Consider the following 24,459-nt stretch of genomic DNA (forward strand, 5'->3'; position numbering starts at 1 on the left):
GATACGAGACATGTTGTGGCTAAACCATATTTCACACATTATTTGGCTCATTTCCTGCCAGACCTGACCGTAAGTGCTTGACCTTCATCACATGATTCATCACGATTAGGCAAGTTAATACAGCTCTTAGCTTGCTTGTTGGAATTATCGTTTTTAAGCAGGACTGCTTATAAATGTCGTTGACAATGTTCTTATGAAGCACCTCCATTTGAGGTGAACTATATGAAGTCACTGAGAGATTTTGAGAGAAGATTTTGCTTGTTACTGTTTGTTCAGTTTAGATCCCTTTTCAGCTGTACAAAAATCTATAGTTTTGGATCATCTAAGCTGGACACCACCCCCCCAAAAAAAAAAACTTAATTTGGTATCATTTTGTTAGCCTCTACTCACAGAATAAATGATCGGAGATATAACAATATATAGATTAAAAATAGCATACACTAAACCTTAAGGATGGCGACATGTTAAAAATGTTAGTAGATCAATGTAATTTAAATAAATTTCTCACTAAATTAGGAATGATAGTGGCCAACCAGTGTAGTGTTGCAGGTGTGAGGTTACATCAGCGTGGATGCTGTATAGACTATGAAAATAAGGCCTTCGTGAATGTAGTTTTATGCACTGAATTGTTTTCATTTGTTTGACTTAGTTTTTTCTCTGCAGTGATTTGAAGTACAGAATTATTGCCTGATTTAAAGCAATGTGCCTTTTGTCAGTCGGTTTCGAGAAAACCCTCAGATGACGAACAGTTATACAGGAAGAACGTGAATTCTGATGGGTAGAGGACTTTTTTTTGTTGCTGTCATTTCACTTAAGGGCGTCTTAAAAGTGCGTACTGTTGACGTGTGTTAGATTGTGTGTATGTGTGGGTCCCAGGCTTTCTCTTCTCGAAGCTTCCAAAGGCAGTTAGTAACATTAACCCGAATATACCTCACATTCTTTTTTCCTCTCTATGACTGTTTCATCGAATCATTGACACGCTCTCGAGTCACCTCAGTGGAAAACCTTAGCGTCCGTACGCTCGCACCATCGCTCTCTCGCTGCTCTTCATTTTAACACTTTGTGTAAAATCCTTCGCTATGCCACACGGAAGTCTGGTGACCAAATCAAGAGATTTTCTTTGGACGTGGGAAATATTTTTTAGCAATGTTATGTATATGGAGAAAACTGATTTCCTTCTATTAGCTTCTTTGTCGTCATGTTGCAATGATGATGCTTCCTTAGCTTTTTCTGTACATATTGAAGGCTTTTAAGATGCATCACCTGTTTCTTTTCATCCCGTTTTAAGATGCCATTCTCCGAAACGTCTGCACAGTGTATGGTTTGAAGATCTCCCCTCCGAACATAGTCTAATTTAACAACTTACCTGTCTGATTGTTTGTTGGAAAGAAAATGTACTATGTGCTGCCTGTATATTGTATATAACTGTAAAACGCATCAAAAGGATCAAATCAAATAAAAGTCCCATTTGAAGACCTATGATGTTTAGTTAGGGGCTATAATTGAATCTCGAATGGAAGATGATGTTTGCTGTGCGTAGATGGATGGGGGATTGCAGAAGCGATTTACACAGCTGTCTGACTTTTAAAAGAGCTATGTAATGTCTTCTAATATGGTGGCCTGCAACAAAGGAAATGTATGTACTGATTTTCCCGCATCATTTTCATTCAGGAAAGCTTTAATGTTATAACACACTTTAAAGTATTCTGAGTTTTCTCAGATGTCACTTCTACTGATACGCCCCATGTGGTTTTGACTCAACGTCAACATAAACCAATATTCTCTTTTCTCATTTACGATCAATAATGCTGTAAAGATATGTGCTATGGGGAATTATCTAACTCTGGGAAGTGTGACATGGTTTTCTCACCGAAAGTCTCCAGCTGAATGTGAGAGTGGTCCCTAAAATGGCTGCTTGTGTTTTTGAGGTTACATCAATGGTAAATGGTAAAAAGTTTAGACATCTCTTAAAATACAGAGCAACTTTTGGAATCTGCTGCTTTGTAAACTAGTTTGTCAGGCAATGATGTTTGTATCTTGAAGAGAGCAGAACCGCTGAAGGCATTGTTGGGTAGCCACCTCTCAGCAAATTCCCAACACCAAACGATAATTTTTTTTTCAGCTGCATGCTAAACAAACCATGTAAATATTCTCATTTCTACTCTTTATGTGAACTTCCTGAGGTAATGCAAGCTAAGTTCAAATTCTTCAAATTCCACTGTTCACCATACCTTGCGATACATGCACAAACCTTTGTACATTTGGAAATATACTGTTGATTCTTCAAATTAATATTCATTCAAAATTCAGATTTTTTTTTTCTGTGGAGGTTAGTCCGGGGTATTTAAGCAAGTTTGGATGTAGTTATTTGACCATACTGTATCAAGTGCTTGGATCATGATCTCCGACGAAATCCCTTTGTAATCTACAAGGTATCGGTTGTTTTTCAAGTGTATCTATACATGTTCTCCCCTTCAGATATTTTACACCTGCTGTTACAACCGCATCTGAACTCGTGCAGTTGGGGAGGACTGCTGACTTTTCCACGATGATTTTGACATGTTGAACTTGATCGCAGTCCCATGTCCTCAAGTGTGAGCTGGACTGAATATAATTCGAAATTGTCAACATGGGATATTTTAGACTTATGCTGTGTATTATTGTCTTTGGGTTGGAGAAATGAGCAAATAATAAACATTAAACTTGATGCTCTTCTGTTATGTTATCTTATCTTAAGACGTGTTTAATTTGTTATAAAAATATCTCGGGATCACCGAAGATCCAATTTAAAGGGACAGGGATAGTTCCCCCAAAAATCATTTCAAACCTGTATGACTTTCTGCGTGAGACGAGATATTTTGAAGAATGTTGGAAACCAAACACTGGCCATCATTGACTTCTATTTTATGAACACATCATATATTGACTTCTATTGTATAATCTTCATAAGGGTTACACTAAGAAAGAGTCATACATGAATGTGAATGATGACAACATTTTCATTTATGTGACGACTATCCCTTTAATCCAGTGTGATCTAATACCACCCTCTTGTGTTGAAACTTTGAAAATGCAGAGGTGTTTGTAATGGGAACCAAAGACATAATACACACTTAATAAACCTTAACTGTGTTTCTGTTTATGTAAGAACACACCCTTACGCCTAGACCAATGTAGGCTGAAATAGATTCATATTTTTGGCTGGTAAACCATTAGTGCAAGCAGTGTTTTCTTGTGGGTGTTCATATTTTTTGCTATACGGGATTAGTGATTCATTGTTGTCATAGATAAAAGCAAACGATTTGTCCAGCTTTATCAGTTATTGCACAAATGTTGATACTGCAAATGTGTTTTATCGCATCTCTATGCAATTTTCCATTTGCACCGAGAGTGCCCACCCCTTACAAACATGTTTGTGCCAAAATACCATTTTAGTAAACAACAGGCCTTCATAAATGTTTGTGCTTTTCAAAGTCATTTTACAATCTGGAAATATCTGTAGCATCTTAAATAAACTATGATTATGTCATTTATAAAATAGTCATTGTTTGATGACTAAAAAACACTTGGGGACTGATTTATAGTGCGTCACAACATTTATGTTGAGTTTAAAGTTTAACACGCACATGTTGCACAATCGCTTCAGCGAGGGTGACAGAGATCAACCATTTCTGATAAGACGGTTTTGATCTAAAGAAAAATCATGACATTTACATTTCTCCATTTTGGCAGACGCCTTTATCTAAAATGCATTGTTATTTCACTATGAAGGAAGTTTAATTGATGTGTTTATAAGGATCCGTGATTGTTGGTTCATATTTTCTCTTATATTTTATTCCATTAATTATTATAAACATTTATGTATTGATAACGTTTTTATCCAAAGTAGAGAAAATAAGGGAGTCAACCATTACACAGTATACAACGATAGGCTCACAAGTAGGAATACGTTTAAGGAAGACAGCTGAATCTTTCCAATATTATTTTAATCATATTTTATACTTTATACAAAGTTAATACGATGACTAAATACAAAGGTAAACAGAGTGGGAAATTAAACTAAAGCTCTTTCTAAATAAAAAAACGGATCCTTCGAATCACCTGCTCATGAATAATGACTAACCGGAAGTGCATAAATGGGCGTGGTTCGATGAATAATACCTAGCCACGCCTCTCCTCATGTTTATTGATTGAGTTGATTTGACAGCCGTGCGCTTCGCTCACATTATGGCGTCTCGTCAAATCAGAATGGGCTCTTTCCACCGCCTCCTGCACTGGAATTTAACTGCCGTCCGTTGCCATCGCACGGCTGGATTTCTCCACTGAAAGGCATCAGATGTAGGCGCGATGAAGGACGAGAAAAACACGGAGCGGGCGCTCCGGAGCGCCGACGCGGAGCGTCAAAACGAGGCTGGTGCGGAGGACGGCCGGGCGGGCGGCGGAGCGACGCCGAACCCGGCGCTCCGTGAAGCGGGATGTGACCGAGCCCCCGCACCGGCAGCGCGAGCGGGGACGGGGATACGCGTTTTAAAGGTACGGTGCGTGTCCGCGTTTGAAACGTCGGGATTAGGGCCAAAGTGCGCGTGAAAGCGCATCAGCGGTTATTTGTATGAACACAGTTTCTTATGCGCTGCTTGTGTCTCGAGACACCTTTTGGGACTTCTTGCGAGTGTTTGTGGGAACTGAAATGATGCTCAGAAATGAAAGAAACCCAATAGGAACCATGACAGAAATCCTTGTGATGAGAATTGTATTGGTTTTAATGGGGACTGTCAGTGGTATGTCTACTGGGTTCATTAAATCCATCTTGCATAAAGACATTTGTGTAATGGTTCTGATGGAAAAGCTGATTCAAAATGGTATTTGTAATGGAAACCATTGGAAACATTTCTGCTGTTTTGTGTGATCGGGGATTGTATGGGAATTAAATCTGAATGGCCCTCTCAGTGTATTCAGGGTGTGTTTTTATGTCTTTCTCTGATAGGTGTATCACAATGTGATACCCGTGATATTATCTTCACTATAAACCCTCACATAAAACGCCTCCAGGAAATACTTCAGGCCTTGAGAATCGGAACGAAATGAAATGTCATTTGATCCCATAAGCACGGTTTCCTTGCTGAGGTTACGTGGGGTTTCCGTCCTAAAATTAGATTACTGCATGCTTACTGTTATGATATTTCATCCGTACCCACATATCCCGCTTTCAGATCCAGTGTGATCGCCTAAAAATGGCAATACTATAAGATAAATCTACATGGAGAAGTTCTGGGAAAAAAGTCATATCTCTGTTTGGTGGAGCATGTGGGAAGGAGTCAGCGATGATCTGTAGATCTGATAAACTTTTATAATCATTATTATTGCCGTGTTACATAAATAGCTATAGAGCCGTAAATGAAATTTTGGTTGGTAATCGCATTTCTGAACTTTGAAGTATGTGTTGACAGAGGTTAGCAATGTAGAGTCGGTGATGAAGTTAAAACATGTTTACACTTTCAATAAGGTCTTATTCATCTAAGCGGTACGTTATTAATCATTTACACAAAAGATTGTCAGTACGAACCTGCATGACTTTCTTTCTTCTGCAGAAGAAGATATATTGAGTCTCAGTGGTTTGTGGTTATACAGTGAAAGTCAATAGTGGCCGATGTTGTTTGGTTACCAATGTTCATCAAAATGTATATATATTTTTTATTTAATCTTTTGGATGCGTTATTTTTTAGGTAAGGAATAATCCACGGCTAGCCGTGCGTTAAATCATTATAATGCACGATGTAGAGGCAAAATTTTGACAGGCGGCTATTTTCACCAGTTAATTTCAAACTGACTGGAACTACCCGTGCATTAAACGGTTTAATGCACCTTCCAGCCAATCAGAATCAAGTATTCAAAAAGAACATGGTACAAGGTAGTTAATGCAATAGCTAGCATAAACCAAAACTACTAAATGCTGTTTAATAGATGTTGTTCATGGAACGTATGTTCATAGTTTGTCTATTTAGTTAATTGTGCTTAGATTTTTTTTATATGTATTAGTTGACTTTAACATTATGAGAGTAATGTTAATAGAATTATAAAGTGTAAAAAAAAACATGTTGTTTTTTGTTAGTTTATATAATATTGTTTATTGTAAGTTCATCTAGCATATTGTTAATGAAAGAGCCTCTTAAGGAATCACAATATTTTTTCCTGAAACAAAAAACACATTTATAATACGTATACGCGCCAATAACCAGCTGGCCAGTGGTGTGTATGGTGCCTTACAATAGGTGGGCAGAGCCTCTTAAGGAATCCTGGTTGACTCGTGTCCTTGTGTCATCTCCGAAGTGTGCCCGATTCACACTATTTTCCAGGGCGTTTGTGCCCCAAGTAAGTATTTGGGTATTCACTGTAACCCAAAACAGCGCCTGGTGTTACTGGGTGGAGCGGCCAACAGTCACCAACTTGTGGTTACCAAGGCATGACTTCCTTCCATCCAGATTTGGGTCTGAGAATACTTCATAAGATTTTTCTTATTCTACGTCATCATTTCTCATCTGGCTACAACACACGACTGACGTATATTTATTCCATGTGATGAAGCAGCATCTAATCTAGATTCTCGTCCTCAGCGTAACATGAAGCGGAACGGCAGTCGAGGTTGCGTGAACCGGAAGACGAGGTTTGGCTCTCGCGAGCGGGACTGGCTGAAGGGCGATGCTCAGAGAGGCTGCGTGTGTCTCTACGGGGCCTCGGAGCCCCAGGCCCCACCGTCGGGACCCCAGACCTCCTCCACAGCCCAGCCGGACCTGAAACTGGTGCTCTGCTCCACCAACACCACTGTAGAGGAGCTGTGTGCTCAGAGAGATGTACAGGGTCTCTATCTGCAGCTGCACGGAGATCTAATCAGGTAACACGCACACGTAGATGTGTTCACCTAACTGTAATTTTCTGGCTAGACAGGGAGTCGATAATACGCTTTATCAGGCACAGACTAGGGAACAATCTAGAATCTAGATGCATACAGTTAGTGTGTATGTGTTTATCAGAAAGGAGAATGTGGATTTTACAGCGGTTAAAGGTTACTGCATGCAAGTAGGTTAAAGGAGAGCGTTTTCGTTTTTGTAATTGATTTGCAACTCTTGATATCATAAATATTCATAAAACCTCAGAATCACTTGAACATTAGCTTGGGGATGCCATTTAGAATTGCATCACTTTATTATTAGTAGGGGTGTCGCAATATACAGTATCAGGATAAATTACCATTGTTATAGAGCTATGGTGATGTCATTGATGATGTCATTTTTTTATCATATTGATTTACCAAACATGTGTATATATATTTTTTTGTGTTTTCACCATTTTGAGAAGCACTCGCTTAGGATTAAACTTTCTTTAATTTTACTTAAAATGTAGTTAGTTTTTTCAGATCTATTCAGGTTTTCTTAATGTACGTACAGAATGTTCCAAACATGCTCCTTTAAGCATTGCATTAGCAGCACAAAGGTTGTCGCTTCGATTTGACACACATATACCAATAAAAATGTATTCTCTCAAAGGCACTTTAAGTCTGCCAGATGCATAAATGCATTAAAAAGAAGTACACTAACCCTCTTGTCTCAACAGATAGTGGTCTGGCTTTTGTTGAAACTAGTAACTTTGTATTAGCACCTAATGTACTATTGCTCTTTTATGACATACTGCTTATTTCTCCCCGAACTCTTTGTAAGTCGCTTTGGATAAAAGAGTCTGCTAAATGTAAATGTAAGTAATTGTAGTGCACTGTAGATGCTCGGTTAAAACACACGTTGCATTGTGACAGAGAGTGAGAGTGATGTACTGCAAGGGTTATAATACTATTGCAAACAGTGGCCAAGAGATAGCATCTTTACAGATAGTTACTAAGACGTAGCATCTCGGTTGAAAGGAGACTCTATGTATGTTTCAAAGAGACGTTCATTTCTCAGGGTTTTTGCTTGATGTGAAAACACATCGCTAAACTTTGATCACTAGTTTTCTCTCCGCAGATATGGTTGAAAACATTTGTGCTAAACTAAATCTCAGGAGGATGTGTGATATCGAGTCGACTCCCGCTGACTTTGATTTGATGTAAAGCACACAAGTTGTGTGTGTGTGTGTTGTACATGAACTTCTGAAGAACACGCAAGTGATTTTTTTCTTAACTGTTAAAGTCACAGCCATAGTGCGTCAACCTTTTTGACATAACGAACATAACTAAAAATATTTAATATAAAATACCTGAACACTAGCACTAGAAAATGTCTTACTGTTCTGTTTTTTTAACTTTAGGGATTTAATACACTTGATTCATGGAGCCTTCAGAGTTACGTTTTCTCTTTAAATGCTTTATTTCTTTCCTTTTTTTATTCATTAAACGACTAACGTCTTTAAATGGGTTAAAAGTTTGTCTAAATAAGTCTGTTTAGCCACAGCTCCAGACGTTACTAGTAACTTCCGGGAACCATCGAGAGCCTCCATGAACCGCCATTGTTGTGAAAAAAATGGAGTTGACTCAACTCTCTCTCTCAATGGCTCTGGGCTGTGCTAGAGTGTTGTGGATGGTTGCCAGGATGCTTCAATCTGCTTGCTAAAGTAGTGTGAGCGTTTGTAAGTGTGTTGCAAATGTGATTGTTGGTTTGTTGCTGTGCAGTTGTTAGGGTGTCCTGTGAGGTTTCTAGAATATTCAGAGTGGTTGTTCGGTGGTTACGCACTGCCTCTCCCCAGTCTCTATAATCTTTAGTACGCTTTGCTAAACAAGCATCATTCATGTCCGAAGTAGACAAATGACACAAGAAGCAATAAAACCGAATAATACAGTATGCTGCTGTTTTCCGCCCTTAAAGGGAAAGTTCACCCCGTAATTAAAATGTTCATCATTTATTCATCCTCATGTGCTCATCGTGCTCTGCAGAACACAATAGGGGTTATTTTAAAGAATGTTGGTAACCAAACAACATTGACCCTCATTGACACTGTAAGTAACCACAGAGTCATCTCTCGAAATATCTCCTTTTGTGTTCCGCAGGGGTAGGACTCACGGGTTTTGGATGACATAAGGGAGAATAGATGATGACAGAGTTGTTATTTTTGATTGAACAATCTCTTCAATTTGTGTTTCTGCTGTGTGTTTGAGCACAAAAGGCTCTTTTCCCGTGCACACCCTGCTGTGTCTGTGGTTTGTGAAAAGGTGTGCCTTTCAATCTAAGGGAAGCAAGTCATGGTTTCCCCTCTCTGTGCCCTTCTGGGAATGACTGTGCTGAAGCAGAGATGGCTGAAATCACATTATTTTGCAGGAGTCAGTCCAGCCCTGAGCCGGGGTTACGCCAGGGAGCTAAGCTGAATTAGCTGTGAGGAGCACATTAGGGCCGGCTCACATGAACACCTGGCGATGTGCGTGCCGTTCTTTTACCTTCAAGGAGCAGGGCCCTAGCCCGGGTTTAACAGGAGGTCTACTGACAGGTCCACATACTAGAATGCGTGTCGGTCGGGGCGGCCGTGTGCTTGACGGCACCAGGTCGTGCCTCAGGCCTGCTTCAGAACGCCACGAGGAGCCATTAACAGGATTAGGACGAGATGACGATTTAATCGGGCGGAGAGATGAGCCGGTGATGGATGATTACGAGGTCGGGATGTTTTAATAAAAGAGGGAATGCCGTCATGTCAGTCAGGAAGACTTGATTATTGCTTGGTTTAAGGGGAATTTTGTCGGTTGTTATGAGACTGACGTTATGATCCGGCAATCTTTTATAATGGTTAATGACTCTGGAGATCCTGAGCCGGAGTAGATGTGATCCCTGTGGATGGGGATGTATTATCTGTCTGCCTTTTTGGAAGAAGACCAAGTGCCTGGGGGAGGAACTGCTGGAGGACGTCAGGAGTCTGATCTTAAATCGAAACACCTGTGTGATACTTGCACAGGATCATGTGTATGAGTATTTGAATTGTGTCTTAATATGAATATACTGTATATACTAAATACTGTATGTTCATTTATTATCAATTATAAATTGAGTTCATTCATTCATTCATTTATATGTTTTAAGTAGTGTCATCACTTGGCAAATGGCATGTGGGTGCCGTCCATTTATCATTGTGGAAATGACCCAAAAAGTAAATAGGCCCAAAACCCTATAGAAGCACTTTTTGCATGAATTATAAATCTTAATCTCACTGTAGCTCTTCAAGGGCAATTTATAGCACACCAAAGACACAGAAAAACAGCTTTATGGGGTGTTTAACAAGCAGTTTTTAGTAGGGATGTAACAATATCAAAATCTCGCTGTTCGATATAAACCTCGGTTTAAAGTCCACGGTATAATCGTTATTGCAATATTTAAAATGACAAATGATGACTTGGAAATGTGCCATAAGCATTCGCTTTTCTTTTTCCTCTAATCATAACATATCACACCCTCTTATCATTGTAGAATGAGATAGGTCAAATGACCTAAAAATCCCTTTTATAAAATAAAATAGTTGCACCAGATGGCCCTTGTCAAAGATAACATCTGTTGTTCTTTCTAACATTCTCTACAGTATGTTAGGCCCGGAAGACCTAATGTTTCATACAGTCATGTGACCACGATAATATTGAGACAATCTTGCTATTGCGATAACACGATATCAATAATACTGTTACATCCCTAGCGTTTAGTAATGCTGTTAAACATCTTAGATATACAGTATAATTGAATTATAATAAAACAATGACCTTGTAAAGTTTGAATTGATTCAGTGTTTTAAAGTGTGATATTGTAACGGCATATCGGTTTGACGGCATAGAGGTTATCATACTGCAAACATTTGCTTTCCTGCGGTATTAATAAAGAAATAAACCAGACGGAGAACCTCACCTGCGATCTAACAGCATATATATATTGGTGTATTGTAATAAAGGTTTTTTGAAATCAAATCTCGCTCTTTCTCTCTCTATAGGAGGTTGGACGCTTCTGAACGTCCTCTTCAGATGGTCTATGACTACCTGACTGCTATGGGTTACGATGACCCGCTCCGGGTCCAACAAGAAGCGGCCAACTCGGACCTCAGCTGCATGATTCGCTTCTACAGCGGTGAGTTTGTGTCTCGTGGGGAAGCGGTCCAGTCCTCTGTGTGCCATAGTGTGTTCTCTCTGCAGACTTTGTTCTCAATATTGGCTCTATTGACCAGGTTCAAAGTCCAGAATTCTGCAGGTCCGCACGGATGTTGTTCCATACCTGCGTGAGACGGCGCTTGTGGACTATTTTGGTCTGCTATTCGTAGCGTTTGGGTGTAGTCTGCTGTTACTGTAAGAGCACAAAGTTGCCGCCCACTCGGTGCTGGTGCTTTTCCGTGTACATCCCATTTCTTTATTCACTGACTCTGATAAATAATGTATTGTTCTAGTGTCAGGCAACAGTCTGCGTTAACAGCGTTGAGGGGATTGCGTCTGATTCTCGCTTCTAACTAACTTTCAAATGTTTACTTTAAGTAGTGTGGGCTTTCACAATGATTAAACAACCGTCTCGTCGCAATTATTAAACAACCGTCTCGTCGCAATTATTAAACAACCGTCTCGTCGCAATTATTAAACAACCGTCTCTTCGCAATTATTAAACAACCGTCTCGTCGCAATTATTAAACAACGGTCTCGTCGCAATTATTAAACAACAGTCTCGTCGCAATTATTAAACAACCGTCTCGTCGCAATTATTAAACAACCGTCTCGTCGCAATTATTAAACAACCGTCTCGTCGCAATTATTAAACAACAGTCTCGTCGCAATTATTAAACAACAGTCTCGTCGCAATTATTAAACAACAGTCTCGTCGCAATTATTAAACAACCGTCTCGTCGCAATTATTAAACAACAGTCTCGTCGCAATGATTAAACAACCGTCTCGTCGCAATGATTAAACAACCGTCTCGTCGCAATGATTAAACAACCGTCTCGTCGCAATGATTAAACAACAGTCTCGTCGCAATTATTAAACAACAGTCTCGTCGCAATTATTAAACAACCGTCTCGTCGCAATTATTAAACAACCGTCTCGTCGCAATTATTAAACAACCGTCTCGTCGCAATTATTAAACAACCGTCTCGTCGCAATTATTAAACAACCGTCTCGTCGCAATTATTAAACAACCGTCTCGTCGCAATTATTAAACAACAGTCTCGTCGCAATTTTTAAACAACCGTCTCGTCGCAATTATTAAACAACCGTCTCGTCGCAATTATTAAACAACCGTCTCGTCGCAATTATTAAACAACAGTCTCGTCGCAATTATTAAACAACAGTCTCGTCGCAATTATTAAACAACAGTCTCGTCGCAATTATTAAACAACCGTCTCGTCGCAATTATTAAACAACAGTCTCGTCGCAATGATTAAACAACCGTCTCGTCGCAATGATTAAACAACCGTCTCGTCGCAATGATTAAACAACCGTCTCGTCGCAATGATTAAACAACAGTCTCGTCGCAATTATTAAACAACAGTCTCGTCGCAATTATTAAACAACCGTCTCGTCGCAATTATTAAACAACCGTCTCGTCGCAATTATTAAACAACCGTCTCGTCGCAATTATTAAACAACCGTCTCGTCGCAATTATTAAACAACCGTCTCGTCGCAATTATTAAACAACCGTCTCGTCGCAATTATTAAACAACAGTCTCGTCGCAATTTTTAAACAACAGTCTCGTCGCAATGATTAAACAACCGTCTCGTCGCAATGATTAAACAACCGTCTCGTCGCAATGATTAAACAACCGTCTCGTCGCAATGATTAAACAACCGTCTCGTCGCAATGATTAAACAACCGTCTCGTCGCAATGATTAAACAACCGTCTCGTCGCAATTATTAAACAACCGTCTCGTCGCAATGATTAAACAACCGTCTCGTCGCAATGATTAAACAACCGTCTCTTCGCAATGATTAAACAACCGTCTCGTCGCAATGATTAAACAACCGTCTCGTCGCAATGATTAAACAACCGTCTCGTCGCAATGATTAAACAACCGTCTCGTCGCAATGATTAAACAACCGTCTCGTCGCAATGATTAAACAACCGTCTCGTCGCAATGATTAAACAACCGTCTCGTCGCAATGATTAAACAACCGTCTCGTCGCAATGATTAAACAACCGTCTCGTCGCAATGATTAAACAACCGTCTCGTCGCAATTATTAAACAACCGTCTCGTCGCAATTATTAAACAACCGTCTCGTCGCAATTATTAAACAACCGTCTCGTCGCAATTATTAAACAACCGTCTCGTCGCAATTATTAAACAACCGTCTCGTCGCAATTATTAAACAACCGTCTCGTCGCAATGATTAAACAACCGTCTCGTCGCAATGATTAAACAACCGTCTCGTCGCAATGATTAAACAACCGTCTCGTCGCAATGATTAAACAACCGTCTCGTCGCAATGATTAAACAACCGTCTCGTCGCAATGATTAAACAACCGTCTCGTCGCAATGATTAAACAACCGTCTCGTCGCAATGATTAAACAACCGTCTCGTCGCAATGATTAAACAACCGTCTCGTCGCAATTATTTGACACAATCGCAATTCTTTCACATAAATGCTTTGATTGTAAATCCTCAAAATAAGGGTGATCTGCAGCATTTTACATCCACCCTTGTTATTTTCAAATGACATTTCTTCATCGTTTGAGTTGTACCAGATTTTTACTGTGTTTGTGTTTATGTGTTTTATTAAAGTGATACCAGATTTGCTTCATCTATATAGCAAAACGACATTATACTCGTATATCAGTTTTATCTGTTAAGATAGTATTTTTTGCTAAGGTCACTCTATAGGGATTGTTACTAGTTATGTACATAATTGTTTAATCGCTTGATGTATATACACAGTGTATATATATATATATTTTAAATTGTGTAAAGGAATTGTAATTAACCGTTATAATTGTCAAAGCCTCTAAACCATAATTGCAATTTTTTAATAGACAATTAATCGTTAGCCGAATCGTGACAGCCCTAGTGGTGGTAGCCACTAACTGCCACGTCCTTATGGCGAAAATTTATTATTTTATGGTAAGACAAAAATGGTTTGAGAGAACCTTTGACTTTGAATGGTTCTTTGTGGAACCAAAATGGTTAAGCACCTTTATTTTTAAGAGTTTAGTTTAATGAAATCTAGAGAATATTGTCGAAGTCAGCTCCCCTTGGTCCTGGGCATTGAGTAAACGCCCATCTGTCAGGGCCGCAGGGAAACTGGGACACGCCATTCCTCATCCTCAGGTCCTGTCAGGGCCGTAACTGTGACATAGAGTCCCACACGTCCCCCTGATATATAACCGCCGAGACTGAACGCACGACCTGTATCCTTCTCATTTGTACTCTGTGACTCCGGGGACAGATAAAGTGAGGTGCCCTGAAACCTTGGCACAGCCGTCCCAGCATCTTGGAGGTGAGGGTGACGATCAATGTGGTAGTTTTGTTATGGTGCTTTGTCACGTTGCATTAATCGACTGATGCCAGCTATTGATTTTTTTTTACTGTTATTGTTTTAAATTGCGTATGTGGCGCAAGAAAATGCATTGCTTTGAAAATAGGTTGGGGTGAACTCTTTTTTTTTTTACTCTATATGTTGCTTCTCTCAAAATGATTGTATTTAACGAAGTAAATAAGTTTAAATGGGCTTTGCAATTGGTTTTAATGGCACATTAATGTACGTGTTATGTTGGTCTGCCACCGGCAAGCTCATCTCCCTCCATTATGCCGTATCATAGTAATGCGAATCATTATGTAATCGTTTCGGTTGAATTGTCAATAAAGCAGATTGTGTTTTATTGAGATAATGTTGTATTATGGGATCCAGGGTGATTTCCACTAATACACGAAGCAGATTTATTGATCTTTTGAAGTTAAAATGCTGATGCGAAGGGAAATGGGAATGCGTTTTAATACAGAGACGAGTGATGTGTGTATTTATAAGAATGATAAAGTGATAATGTGTAGATGTTAATAAGCACGTCCGTACCCCTGAGTCACTGCTATACTGATCCATCTGCGCTGTGGCAGTGCATGGGCAGCAATGATAAGAGAGAGAAATGATCCCACGGTCATGAATTAAACAGGGAATGTAAGGGAATTTTCACTTATTTATGTACTTTAAAGGGATAGTTTACCCAAGGATATCATTTACCTCCCATTTATCAGTTCAAACCTGTATGACTTTCTTATGCAGAACACTAAAGAAGATATTGCAAAGAATGTTGGTAACTGAACAATGGCGGTACCCATTCACAGCTATTATATGGTCACAAAACCAATGCAAGTCAAATGGAACCACCATTCTTCGCAATATCTTCTTTCGTGTTCTACGGACAAAAGTATTTGAAATGAAATGATTCTTCATTTTAACATTCATATAATAAAATGCCAGATGTGCTTATAACCCGTTGTCCAATAATGACAAATATTATATTTAGATTCAGGAGTGGTGTTTGGTTGACTCATTGGCCATCTGTAAGAAAGTGAGCTAGTTCTCTTCTCATTGAGTTCAGGCTGATGGTTTAGATGCCGGTCAGGCTCTAGGAGTTTAAGTCACTCTTTTTGTTCATTTATAGGACAAATACAAGGCTCAGGCTCAGCACCGGTGCTTTTTAACTGGACACAGGCCGGTGTGTATGATGAATGGATCTTTTTTTTGCACAGCTCTGGCTCGTGTTTTTCTCACCCTAGCTGCTATGTTTAATTGACAAAACTGACCATGGTGTTACCATGTTTGGACATGGTTTGTTTGGAGACATTTCCTGGAGTAGGGTGAAAATACTAGGTTGGTGGGTAAATGGTATGATGAATTTGGAATTAAAGTAATAGTTCACCCGAAAATGAAAATGAAAATGTAATTTCAAACCTGGTAACCAAACCAAACAACATTGGCCCCATTGACTTCCATTATATGAACACAAATGAGGCATTTCTCGAAAGATCTTCTTTTGTCTTCTACAGGTTTTGATCGACGAGTGCGAATACATTACGACTCACTTTATATACTTAATTTTGTACATATGCATACGTTTCTTCAAGGAGAACGTATTGGGTCATCTGTTAAAATTTAAGTCCAGCCATGGAACTGACTCGTTTAAGGTAAGCCCTGGGACCATCGGCATGTTTTAGGAGAACAGTTTGGTCTGGTTTGTGTTAGATGTCAACATTCGTACAGTGCATTGTACTGTACTTACTCATTTTCAGAGTAGAACGTGTTCTTTTACATATGGGGTTTGGGTTACCCAAAGAAGGGCTTACTTACAGAGTATTTGATTACAGTATTTTATTTTCAATGAAAACACATAAGTTAATTTTCTCAAACCTCCCCCTTAAAAATCCTGCTGTGGCCACAGAACGCTCTTAGGGAGTGAACATTACTAAGCGCTTAAAGGCATAGCACACCCAAACATGTTCTGTTCTCATTTCTTAACCTTTATATCACGTACAACCCCTTTTCTTTATTCTGTCTGCATTCGAAGACGAGAAACACAAGGAATAATAAAGCAATTCTAAAACAGCATGAGGGTGAGCATATGATGACATAACTGTCATTTTTGGGTGAACTTTCCCTTTAAGAGTCACGATGAGGCAAAAGAAGGCCCTGGGCCCTGGGGTGAGTTCTGGACTGGTTTCACGCGGTGTGGTTGGGTGTTTCTTTGGAACTGTCCTTTTTGCACTGAAATCCTTCTGGATGGAGGAATTGCAGGCCATCGCTGTGGTTTTACAAAAATAAATCATCTATGGTGCTGGATTTAGCCTCTAATGAGGTATTGATTTGTTGGGAGCCTTAGCGTTTCAGGGCTAATGCTTAGGAAGTAGAAGGAGAACCTTCGAGCTGAGACCCGTCTTCAGTCAATGCAAACGGATTTCTACTCTTATAGCTATTGTACATCCCCCGCCCAAAGAAATGATTCACCTTTATGTCGTTCCAAATCTGTATAAATTAAAAGCAGCAGTGTAAGGTAACATAACTAGTCATTTAATAATGGACTTTATCGAGTAAATAATGTTACCTTTGAGCTGCTCGTGTGATGTAACGGCGTAAAATGATGTAATGTCTTTAAAAGATACAAACAGATGTTACCCGGGGATGATAACCAGAGTGGACATATGGAGTTCTCTCAGTTAGATGAAGTTCTTGCCCTTATGTTTTCGTTTTACAGTGTATTCATGCGAACTGTGCTTATCATTAACAGATTTATTATTCATTTTCCTCTTTCACAAAGACTGGCCTAAAATAAAAAAGGCCACCAATTTCTCAAAGGTAAACTCCATTCACTGATATCGGCCATGTTTAATATGTTTAGTATTAGCAGGATGTCATGCTGTTGTTTTGCTGTGCTTTGAATGAACTCGTGTTTCTTCCCCTACAGGTTCTCTCCCGCAAGCCGACTTAATCTATGCAATATCATAATGTTTAAAAAAGGACCCATTCATCTTTTCTCTACACGGGTGATGTTATTTCTAAACTCTGCGGGAGTCAAATCATTTCATGATTTTGTTCTTCGAAGGAGGCAAAGCTCTTTGAAATCGGTACATGCTGATCTAGCAACAAGTAGAAAGCTTTCGTTCACAAGTTTGTAAACAGAATGTGTATTAGAGGTTTATTTGCCATTTGCTTTATTTTTTCTCTGGTTAAACTCTTCCCACTGAATCTTTTCACCTTTGTTACGTGGCACTTTGTATTATTATAGTTCGTGAGCTGTATTTCGAGTCACTGTGCAGTTTTCTCAGCCAGAGAGTTTTTACTTGACCATTCAGCCATTTGTCTTGCATCGTCTTTACTAAAATGTTAAACATCGAAAACATTTCCGCTTATGGAAATCAAATGAAATATTTGATTTGGCTTTTTCAATATCGATGCTCCACATCTTTGTTTTGGCAGCCGCTGCGAGCAGCAAACTCTTATCCAGAGCCTGATTGAAGTACGTTTAGACAACCGCCGGCTGTCATCCGCTCTCAGAGAAGCTGGTCTTCAGCAGTTAGGAAGGATTTCTCTCTGTAATTGAGCTCTGGGCTTGTTTAAGGCATTGAAAGCATATCTCCGACTCCTTGTTGACTCCTAATGCCTCTCTGTGCATTATCACCCAACCTCTGTCGTTCTTTAAGCACAGATTCAGGATTGTTGGTTTATTTTTTCCAAGTGCTTTTTAGTTCATCCATAGATAGCAGACATCATTTTGGCACAATACAATGTACTCTGCTTTATTTTTTCAATGGACAATCACTTGTCATGTGATTATATGACCTCAGGCTGAATGAAGCCATCAACCGTGCATTTACCGTGACATGTTTTACGTGTTTTTTATCTGGATTTATTCCAGTCACAATCTGCAGCATTGTCTTTCCTCATTATGTGCTATTCAAATGTTTAGTTTAATTTGTGCTTTTTCTTTGGGGGGGCTCTTGTATCGGGATGGTCTCAGGGTTTGGCCTGCTGGTCACTATGTGTGCTATGTTTTGTGGTGGCAGTGTTGTCGCTTTTTTTGCCGTAAGCACTTTAGTGGTGGAGTGATTCATTCTTTAGTCACGGATTTGAATGAGTTATAGAGGTAGATTACCGGACAGAAGGAGCAGAAGCATGCGGTTAGATGTCTGCTGACTAGGGAGGATTTAATTTTTCTTACATGTTCAATCAAAGTGAGTTTGTTGATTTCTTTGGTGAATTTGTAAGAATACATTTATATATGTATCTGTAGGACTGGGTGATATACAGTAGATTCGTTTTTGTTTACTTACAATATATATACATTTTTAGTGACTTTCAGTCTGTATATGATATTTTATATTTATCTCCATGAAGTTATGGTTCACTATCATAATCTTGATGTTGTTTTAGACAAGTAGAATTAAAAATCATGTTTGAGGTAGGAAGTAAGTAATGCAGAAAAACTTTTTCGATTTGCATTTTTATATTCGGATCCTTCAAGCTTTATGGAACTGATATGTAAGCTCTCTGATCACCGTTAACCTTTTTTCAGTTAAAGTTATATCATAGATGTTTCCTTTGTTATATTTTTGTTGTTTGTGCTGAATCAGGTTCCTCGTATTAAATGCTTTGGACACTCCTCCTCCATGTGACATTTCTTGAGAACATATGGGCAAATAACACATTTTTCATTGTATTTCCACACCAGCGATGACATGACTGCGGCGCCAGATCATTTACGTCCTCACCGTTGATGTCATCAATTTCGCAATGTTGAATATTTTTCCCATCCCCAAACATTGCACAGATGCTTTAGCTTGGGATTAGATGAAAGGAGGTCTTGGTACCTCACACCCTACAAGCCTACACTTTTACACTTCAAGGAAATTCCCTTCAACAGCTCTCGGGACATATTCAGTGGTTTGACAACAGATCCTTCCTCACTCAGACTGTCAGCGCTGTCTTATATTCCAAAGCAGCTTTCTAGACTCTATCCAGTTCTACTGGCCGCTTGCCTCAGAAGTGCTCCAACAAAGAGCCTTGAGCGAGCACCTACTCTCTTGAGACAGTCTCTCGTGCATCCTCAAGACCGCTCCTCATAAAGTTAAGGGCCCAGTAGGGTGTTAGGAAAGAAAAGTTTGGACCAGCAATTAACCTGAGAGCGTCCGGCCCCCGGCAGAGCGGCGGGCTTGTTTGTTTGATGTGCCCTTCAGAGGTGTCAAAGAGGAGCGGCGCCCGCCACTTGCTACATAATTAGATTGAGCGAAGCAAGTTTAATGTTACAAAAGCCTGACTCGTTCATCAGGCTGACCGCTGCATATGGAGGAGAACACTTTAGCAGAGACCTCAGAGATGTGTACCTGTGTGAGAGTTGCTTCACTGTGAACCTGTGCATTTCTGTGCTGTTTCATTGTTTGTAAAAGTAGGTCTGTACCATATTGACCATGCACTGTTTTTTACTCATCACGAAAACTATTTTCACAGTTTGCAGTAGTTTGAAATATGCGTTAAAATACCTGAATGACCTATCGCATTACCGAAGTTTAGAAGACCCTATAAAACAGAGAACTGGACTACATGCACAAACTACTTAAAGGGACAGTTCACCCAAAAATAAAAATCCTGTCTTCATTTACTCGTACTCGAGTTGTTTCAAATCTGTATAGATTCCTTTTATCTGATGAAGATATTTGGAAGAATGCTAGTAACCAACCATTGACTACCATAGGAGCAAAAGTTATAATGGTAGTCAAAAGTGCCCCAGAACTTATTTCTTTCCTACATTCTTCAAAATATCGTCTTTTGTGTTGAAATAAAGGAAATTCATAATGATACTACTATGGTAGTCAATGGTTGATGGGATTTTCATATTTGCTTGAACAGTGTCCCTTTAAAAGCAGTTACACAGCTAATGTTAAATGTATCTTGTCTGTACGGGGCGTCAACGCTTGATGGAGCGTGGCCGACGCGATCGCCATTGTGACAACGGCCTATCACATTGTTCTCTGGTCTTGCATGAACGCAATTGGCTAGCGCCTGTAACGTGAAGCTGAAGGACCCACAATTAAGTTCGGCAACGCATGACGTCACCCATTCAAAGTAAATGAGTAGCGTTAGCGGAATACACCGCTAGGCAGTTTCACGCTTTTTTGGTTATTGATGTTTCTACCTGTGTGTGGACGATATGTATGACTTGGCTTTCAGTGTCTACTCCACGCTTGAAGGTTTCCTGAGTAAGTGTGTATTTGTTACTATGAGCTGACTAATACGTGTGACATCATTTACTGGCAGACCTCTTCACCTGATTCCCGTATCCCACTGAGGGTCTGTGATTCACACTACACATGGACTACATTAGCGCGTGGATGTCGATGCACGTACATACGGGCCCCCACATGAGGCTTTGTGTGTGTTAAAGGAAGATATTTGGAGGAATGCATGTCAGTAATTCACATGTTATTTATTATCCCCACTAGGGCAGTAAATGGGGGATGAGATTTTGTTTGGTTACTGACATTCTTCCAAATACATTCCTTCGTGTTCAGCAGAACAACGAAATGGATACAGGTTTGGAAATATCTGAGAGTGAGTAAATGATGAATATTTTCGGGTGAACTGTCCCTTTAAGAGTGAATTTAGAGCGAGCATCTCTTTTAATATCACTGATGCTGTGGGTTATGCATTTGAACAAACAACTAACACAAAAATTAAAGATGAGGTTGCATTTATGCTACAGATGCGACTGATACCATCTTATCACAGGACTATTTTGCAAACTTACAAACTAAATATATAGTCCTGCAAGGTATAAAAAATGACGAATGAAAGACCATTTAGGCTACAGTAGGTAAAGTAATATAAACATATTGGACTTATTTTCTTCCTGAACCTCAATTGTTGCTTACACGTTTTCTTATTCACAAAGTTGATTTTCCAGGTTTGATCTTTTTTATATGCTCTCTTAGATTTTTATATTTGATATAATCTTTAATGTTTTACTGTGATTTATATTACATGGCCTTTTAGCCCATCTTGAAAGGAGAAAAAATAAGAATATCATTTGACCTTGTACACATGACAATAAAGGTCTTGAATCTTGAACCTTGTTTTTCATTTGAAATAAAAACAAAGGCAAAAGGTCTTAAATACAATATAAACAAATGAATCAACATTTCCAGGTACTGCAGGTCAATTTATAACTTACAAAGCATTTTGAGGAAAAAAATGTATTCGATAAAAATCAATGTATGAATTAGAGATGCACTGAATTTTGTGCTTCAGTCTAAGGCAGTGAGTGGTTTTCTGTTTTGTGGTTTCATTAATATCACTTTAAAGAGACAGTTAACCCAAAATAAAAATGCTGTCATCACTCACCCTCCAGAGGCCCTTCAGAAAGGAGGTTAAGTTAAAACTCTGAGTATATCAACCTTGAAATGAGTTAAACTCTGGGTTTTCCGTTTCAGAATGTGAGGTAAGTTATACCTGCGAAAGCGAGGTAACTCAAGCCTGTTTCTTAAAAGAGAGGTAACTTATACTCAGTCAGTCAGTAACCGGAGTATCTTACTCTGTGTAACCTAACCTGGTCATGAGCAGGTTTTCTTTGGTAAACACAGAGTTTATTTCCATCTCCTCCCCTTTTTAAAGCGCAAGTGGTTCAATAATACAGTGAATAAAATGTCATGTGTGATTTTATAGAGGATTCCTGTATGTGAAGAGGCTGCATTCATTCATAGGGATGTACTTTGATTTCAGTGGAGCAATTTAGGACCCGATTGGAATTTTGTTATTTCCATGTGAAACTTTTCTTTACGGTGAATTAGATATAGCAAAACTCATCATCCATTCATCAATAACATCAGCCATCATGACTGTGTACTACATCAGAGCATATTCTTTCCCTTACATGTGGTAGTTTTCTACATAGGAAAAGATATGACTTAATAAAGTGTTTAAATAAAGAAATGAATAAATACAGACAAACGAAGCGATAAAGGTAATAAACAATTCATTTTGACATATAGCTGTTCCTACCCAAAACTGCTCTGAGCAGGGTTTGAACCGAGTATCCTATACACCACGGTGTCTCTCACTCATCACTAGAGCACTCGTAAGGAGTGAGAACATGATACATTTTATTATTTATAAATTATTTTACTGATTATTTTGTTTGTTGATAGCTACATTTATCTATTTATTCATTTAAACTTAAGTCATATTAAGCACATTAGTAAATCCACTGTATGCAGAGCGGAAAGTATTAGAAAGCAAGCGCTTAACTCAAGGTAAAACTACCCAGAGTTGATAGAACTGACCGAAATCTGCTGTTCTGAAACCAAAAACTCAAAGTTTCTAAGTAAACCAAGTTCAAAGTTTAACCTAGAATTGGTTGAACCTCCTTATTGAAACGGGCCCTGGTTGTTACAAATCTGTATAAATGTAGTTTTTTTCCGATGAGCACGGAGACAGATATTGGGAAGAATGCTTCCAAACTGGCCACCATTGACTACCAAACGTGTCCCAGAACTGTTGGCCTTCTTCAAAAGATAATATTTAGCGTTCAACAGAGCCAAGGTATCTAAACAGATTTGGAATAACTCAAGGATGAGTAAATGATGACAGAATTTTCATTTTTGGGTGTACTGTTTCTTTAAGAATAAAATGTGCAAATTGTATGTCCAGTGAACTGTTCACGTGTAAATCGTTGCATTCATTTAAACAAACATGCTGATATTCATTTTTCTCGATGCCCTAATGTTCTCACTTTTTTATATTTGTGGTTTGCACAGAGAAACCGGTGAACGCAGACCAGCAGGAACGGACTTTACTGAAGGGCGTGTTCAGTGTGAGGAAGGGAAAGACGCAGCTTCATAAGTGGGCGGAGCGCAAGGTCATCTTGTGCGGCACCTCCCTTATCGTGGCCTCGGTCAAGGACAGTCTGACCGGCAAGATGCACATCCTACCCCTGGTCGGAGGAAAGGTGAGGGTTCACAGACACCCTGCAGGAGAACAGATAACACAGAGCAGATGCAACAACACAGCTGTGAATGAACAGGAACGGGGAGGAAGACTAGTACAAACATGATTCAAGAGTGCTGCTTTTCTTCACTGTATATGTATATCGAACACAACATGACGAAGATTTGAAGCGTTTCATTTGAAATACTACATAAGAAAGTACATTCAGGATTCTGACGTCTTACAGACTCGTGTGTGGCGATGACGGCAAGCTTTCAGATCTTCCAGACAGTCACACACATCAGATGTACTATCACAGTGGATTTAGTGACACAAAAGATAAAAGTTGATAGCTGATATCCTCCGTTCTGTGCTCAGGTGGAGGAGGTAAAGAGGAGACAACACTGTCTGATGTTCAGCTCGGCCGGGCCTCAGGCTCAGACCTACTACGTTAACTTTGACACGCTGGCAGACTACCAGCGCTGGCACCGGCAAGCTTCTAAAGTGAGTGCGATGTGCTTTATCTAATCTAGACTTGCATTAAGATTTCATAAGGAAACCCACGATCATCAGATCAGCAGGTTTCAATTCTTTGAGATAAAAATGTGAATATGTTTGGTACGGTGGGACGCATTGTACCCGCCACCTGTAGCGCGCAGCTTTAACAGCTGCACATTTGCCTTCATCTTAAAGTTTTATGTTTGCTTTCATAGTTTTGTTTTGGGTTTCTCATGCCTGCTCTATGTGCTCTGTTAGTCCTCATTTGTCTTAATCGTCTTACTCCGAACACCGACCACGTCTCCGGAGTCTAATGAGGTCTGACCATCTCCAGAGTCCTCGCATCAGAAACGTGCTGAATAATGCAAAACCACTTACAAACATTTGTGTGAGAGGGTCATCCTGAGGTAGCGTGCTGTGTGAGGCGGCATGATAAATGAGAGAGAGTTTGTGTGTTTGCATGACTGGTGGCGTTCAACGTACGATTAATGTGTACATTTATTTCATTATGCAACTATAATAATTATTATTATTAAAACAAATTGTGCATCGCTAATGTACATCTTGGAA

General features: G+C 39.4%; 1 protein-coding gene across 1 annotated transcript in view; it reads left to right on the forward strand.

Annotated features, from left to right (window-relative positions):
• The first annotated feature begins 4,238 nt into the window (after positions 1–4,238).
• The window catches only part of phlpp2 (PH domain and leucine rich repeat protein phosphatase 2), a 38,029-nt gene continuing 17,808 nt past the window's right edge, over positions 4,239–24,459 (forward strand). Inside the window, exons 1-5 of the mRNA XM_079460165.1 lie at positions 4,239–4,533; positions 6,612–6,889; positions 10,939–11,072; positions 23,223–23,413; positions 23,770–23,895. Coding sequence (XP_079316291.1) covers positions 4,348–4,533; positions 6,612–6,889; positions 10,939–11,072; positions 23,223–23,413; positions 23,770–23,895 — 915 coding nt within the window. The 5' untranslated portion in view covers positions 4,239–4,347. The remainder of the gene's footprint in view (positions 4,534–6,611; positions 6,890–10,938; positions 11,073–23,222; positions 23,414–23,769; positions 23,896–24,459) is intronic.

This window comes from Barbatula barbatula (assembly GCF_947034865.1).
Source record: "Barbatula barbatula genome assembly, chromosome: 1".
In the NCBI taxonomy this organism is placed as follows: Eukaryota; Metazoa; Chordata; class Actinopteri; order Cypriniformes; family Nemacheilidae; genus Barbatula; species Barbatula barbatula.